This window comes from Ursus maritimus, unplaced genomic scaffold (assembly GCF_017311325.1).
Source record: "Ursus maritimus isolate PB19 unplaced genomic scaffold, ASM1731132v1 scaffold_19, whole genome shotgun sequence".
Classification (NCBI taxonomy): domain Eukaryota; kingdom Metazoa; phylum Chordata; class Mammalia; order Carnivora; family Ursidae; genus Ursus; species Ursus maritimus.
The window spans coordinates 38,013,869-38,018,868 of NW_024424341.1; the positions used below are offsets into that span (position 1 = coordinate 38,013,869).

General features: G+C 50.8%; 1 protein-coding gene across 1 annotated transcript in view; it reads right to left on the minus strand.

Moving 5' to 3' along the window:
• TSHZ3 (teashirt zinc finger homeobox 3) overlaps window positions 1–4,158 on the minus strand; it is a 33,288-nt gene extending 29,130 nt beyond the window's left edge. Inside the window, exon 1 of the mRNA XM_040634368.1 lies at window positions 4,005–4,158. Coding sequence (XP_040490302.1) covers window positions 4,005–4,158 — 154 coding nt within the window. The remainder of the gene's footprint in view (window positions 1–4,004) is intronic.
• Between the last annotated feature and the right edge of the window lie 842 nt (window positions 4,159–5,000).

A 5,000-nucleotide genomic window follows, 5' to 3' on the forward strand; every position in this document is an offset into this window, starting at 1 on the left:
CCAGCTCCTTGGGCTTGCTTCCTTCAAACTCCACTTCTGACTGTGGGTCAGTCCTCCACAAACAAAGCCTTAACAGAAATGTTACGGAGGAAATAATAGCCATTTCCAATGATAATACACAATTTTAGCACTGACGCTTGGCTGATTTAGGTGTTCGGCCAACGTGTCAAGCAGCCTGCCTTCCTTAGGCGGGCCTTTAATGGGTAACTGGCAAGTTCTGGCAGCCTTATTTCTGTTTTAGATTTGGTTTGTCATTGGGTATCCATTACCTGCCATTCATCTTTGATCTCTTTGGACAGGCCTGATCAAAAGATGTCATTTGACCTACTCCACTTGGCAGAAACTTGTATGACTCTCATAAAGGGGCCACCCCAGCTATAAATAAAATGACATTATTATTTTTCTGTCCTATCATGTAGAAGAGACAATTATGATAATGCAGTGTCTGTCATCGGGAGCCCAGCAAATTGCTAGCTCTCACGCAACTGTTTAGCTTTCTTATTTGTTTTTTGTCTGTTTTCCTCCATTTCAAGTTGAAAATAAAGCAGAATTGAAATCCCTAATGCTCTGCCTCCCACTCCGACAGTCTCGGGGCTCCTTCCCATGGTACTGACATGCAGGTGTGGCTAGCAGCTTGTGTTTGTCAATGGTGGGTGGTGGTTATGGCTGTGTTGGCAACGCAAGGCAACGGGGAGATCAGGTTAGTCCTTCATTTAGTGTTTTGAAAACAAGCTAATCTCTGAAATTAGAACCGAGAGATATTACTGAAAATAGATAAAAATCATGGCAAGGGTTTATTGTGTCCTTAACCAGGTCCTACGTGGGAAAGACGCTTTGGAAAGTCCACCTGCCACGTTAAAAAGAGACGGCCCGGGAGTCATTGCCAGGGACCCCCACAGCTTGGGGACACACTGGCCCAACTGTTTGCTACCTTCTTCAGTGTGGACCAACAATACGGGCTCCATCCCTATGAGGCTGGCTCTCAAGCCCTTCTGGAAATGGAGGTCTGGGTGATCCAGGGTCAGCTTCCTTCCTGGGTGGTTCCGCACGGGCACACAGAGGGAACATAAGGATAGAACTCACTCAGAAGTTGTCCTCTGTTGGCCAAATGCCCATGTGGACCGCAGGTGGCCATTCTCCAGCGGCCGTGTGCCAGGCACCTGCCCCGCTCAGTAGCCTCCATCCAACCCGTGCTCTTGCTTGGGAACAGAGGGCAAGGGGACACGCCCCCAAAGCCCTCTGCTGAAATTCTGGCTGTGGCTGCTCAGAATCCTGTTGTCCTAGGGCTAGAGAGGTGGCAGGAGCGTGACAGATAGGTACCAAGCCCAACATCTCATTCGAGAAAGGGGCAAATGAGGCCCAAAGAAGAGGAAAGGCCACCCAGAGGCACCCCAGGGCATTAATGGCAGAGCTGAGACCAGATTCCAGACTTCCTAAATCTGCGGTCAGGGCCCACCCAGCCTGCCAGGCCGCCTGCCACTGTCTCCAGGCCAGCCTGAAGCTCTCCCTTCTGTGAGTGGATGACTGTTACTCCTCGGGGCCTGAAGGTCTTCCCCGCTGGCTCTGCCACTCAGGCTGGCCAGAGTTTTGCGTGGCACAAAGATACACGTGGTGATGTGGCTGGCCATTCCCAGCAGACAGCATGTCACTGGACATAACTGTACAGGGCCCTGTACAAGGTTCAGGACCTGGGCATCCCAAAGTCTCCTGCTGCCACCATTCACCCAGCCAGGGCAATGCCCCAGAGAGGATGAAGCAAGTGGGTGCGTAAAGAACAGAGGGATGAAAGGCAGAGAAAGAGCAGACTCTGAACTCCTTGCCCACAAGAAGGAATGTGGCCTCTAGCCCGGCTGACATTGGTTGACCTTTACCTTCTGCCACAAATGTGGACAGAGTATATTCCAAGTACAGGAGCCCAAGGTGGGTCAATGTCATCCCCTGACGCAGCGGGGACACCTGATCGGAGACTGTCTCACTTTGATACGTGACACTCATTTTGAGGAAGAACACGTCTGAGTCACTTCACGGCTTTGGGAACCATCAAATCGACAAGAAGGAATATTTTGGATTAGCAGATGAGTCAAGAAAGTTCTGGAAATAGTCCCCAAACTGGGAAGTCTAGGCAAGAAATGATAAGAGCAGGGAAACACGGCACTCCCTCAGTGATTCCAATGTAGCTTGTCTTGCAAAGCACTAGACAATGTGCCACAAAGACAAAAGATGGCTCTAAGGGCTATTGTTGGCATATTATTCCCTTAAGATTCAGCATAGACACCCCACTTCTGGGAAACTATTAATAGTTTTCTCTCACCCCTGGGATGAGTAAGGCATCCCTCCTCCACATTCTCATCCTGTTTAGTGTCCATTTCGGTCACGGTACTCACATCAGGATTACAACTTTCTGTCTATCGTGTCCCCCATGCTCTGACCTCCTTGAGGACCACCCCTCCCCGTGTCCCCTGCACCTGCCAGGGCCGGCTGGAGCAGGTGCTCAATACACGTCTGCTCAAATTGTTCCAGTCACTCCCAAACACATGCTCCAGTAACCTGGTGTCCTCAGAGGAATCCGTGATTACAGGAAAATGCACACAAGTACGTTTTCCTTCCTGTAGCCTGAGCAACATCTCCCTTCCCCATCCCCGGAACCCCGGTCCCATTCATCATGCTGTCACGTGACAGTTCGCTAAGCCGCTATTAAGTGCCCCAAACTTCTCGAGTCTTCCCCCATGATAATGAGCCTCTCTTTCCTATGAGCTACTTCTTACACACCAATGCATCAAGAACCGAAAACTACGATTTGGAAGAACCAAGGCAGAAAGTGTGGGGACAGACCAGAGGAAGATAAGCAGACGTGAGCTCCAAAGGAACGGGGGCCGCTTCTCACACATTTCCTCTTTCATCCCAGACACTGGCATCCAGGGTGGGTCTGCAAATATTTGCTGCACAGCGCACGATGGGTCTGTGGCCCCGTGCTCAGGGCCAGAAGGAGCATGAACATGGGGAAAAAGGTTAGGGTAAGGTGGTGGCTGTTGGAGGGGCATATGGCAAGCTGCTAAAGGATCCTGGAATCTTACAAGCCCGGGGTCATCCTCCACTCTGTCCTGAGAAGCTGGGCCACTTGGGCCAACTACAAAACCTTGGGAGTCTTCATCCATAAAACGAGAATGAAAGTGTCGTCTTCTGAGAATGGTTAGCAGAATTATGTGTCTAAAGCATTTAGCACAGAGCCCAGCACATGGCAAACATTCAACAAAGAACAGTTATTTCTGGCGGTAGAAATTATGCTTTTCCATCAGCAGGGAAGATCCTGCCATGACAAGAAAGGGCAGGACCTGCACGGTGCAAGGGTCGGCCCCATCAATGGGCCAGCCTTTGCCGTGGGGGCAGTCATTAAAGTCCAGGAAACTCTTGCAATCAGCTCAGCCTCTTGAGTCCCGAAGAGGTGGGACAGGATGGAAGCTAAAACACCATTCTCCATCTAATCTTCTCTCTGCATCTCGGGCCAAGAACTCCCCTGGCGGCAAGCCTGGTTGACTCCTGCCTGGGCACTGCCCTGTTCTTGCTACTCTTACAAAAAGCAAGTAAACTTGGAACAGGTAGGGATGGGAGATCAGGGGGCGGGGTGGGGTAGTGAGGGTGAGGCATTGATGCAGCCAACACTCTGGCTGGGGATCTATTTATCAGCTCACTCTCCTCGCCCCCTTCCCTTCACCTCTCAGCTCCCGGACAGATCCAGAGCATCAGTGTCTGGGGGAGGTGAGAAAGAGTGAAAAAAAAAAGCAGACGGAACAGGTGCTCCGGAGCCCTTCTGCATTCTGGGAAGTGCCTTCCCCACCCAGGGATCTTCTTCAAGGCAAGAGGCAAGGGGGTAACAGACCGTGGCCTTTGGTTGCATGGGGTTGTTCCTTCTGGAGGAGAGTCCTGGTCTTACAGAGGCCCCAGTGCAGAGAACGAAACAGAAGAGACAAGGCATGAGCCTGTGAAAGACACTCGCTTCTCGGCACCCTTCATGCGCGGGTTCACGGCGGCGGTCCGGTCCCTGCGAGCATGCGCACTTAACCAGTGTAAGGTCCGCAAAGCCGCGTCACTGCCTTGGCTGGTGGGATGGATGGCACTGAGCGTGGCCATCACCTCTCCATTCTGGACCCTCCGCCTCATTGCCTGCAAGCCTCAATTTCCTCAACTGCAAAAGGGGTTGGTGATGCCAACTCTTCCCTGGGTTGCTTTGTACACTTCTCTGGGCTCTGCACACCATGACTTTTAGAGAGACCAAACTTCCCTCCCATGGCTGGAAACTGTGAGTCGCCAGACTCTGGCCTAGGTCAGAGAGACAAGCACAGAAGAAAGATCTAGAGAAGAATTGTCCATGTGACCATTTAAGTTTAAAATAACAAATATTACATCAATGTAAATTTCATCTCCATGGCACTCACCACATTTGGAATGAGCAATGGCCACGCGTGGTGGCCGGCTACCATACTAGACACCTCAGAGCAGAACATTTCCATCAGGGCAGACAGTTCCACTGTGCTGGTTGGAGGGGTTCCCCCCTCCCCGGAAGGCCTCTCTCAGTCCTCTGGTTCTCTTAAGTGTCCTCTTCTTTCCTAGCCTCGAGAAAAGACCCTTTCCTAGAGGAATAGCTCTTAACCCTTTGGGGGCTAGAAACATCCCTGAGAAGCTAACAGCAATCAACATTCCCTGAGATCCAGAATGTCTCACAGTATGGGACAGATCCACCAGTGGTACAGAAACGTACTAGGTGCTTCACCTTGAATCACACGGCCATAAATCACTCCCTTGTCATTTCTGTCATTTGCCTTCTTTTTGCTTCAAGGAGAAAGTATCTGGTTGGTGCTATTGGTCTTTAACACCTCCCTAACACCAGCTGATCTCCCTTTTTAAGAGAGAGGTAAGGCATCAGACTCAGGCCACAGGCAGCCAAGAGAATCCAGCTAGAATTTAATGACATTGTTTGATTTCACTGCATTTATTTTTATGGT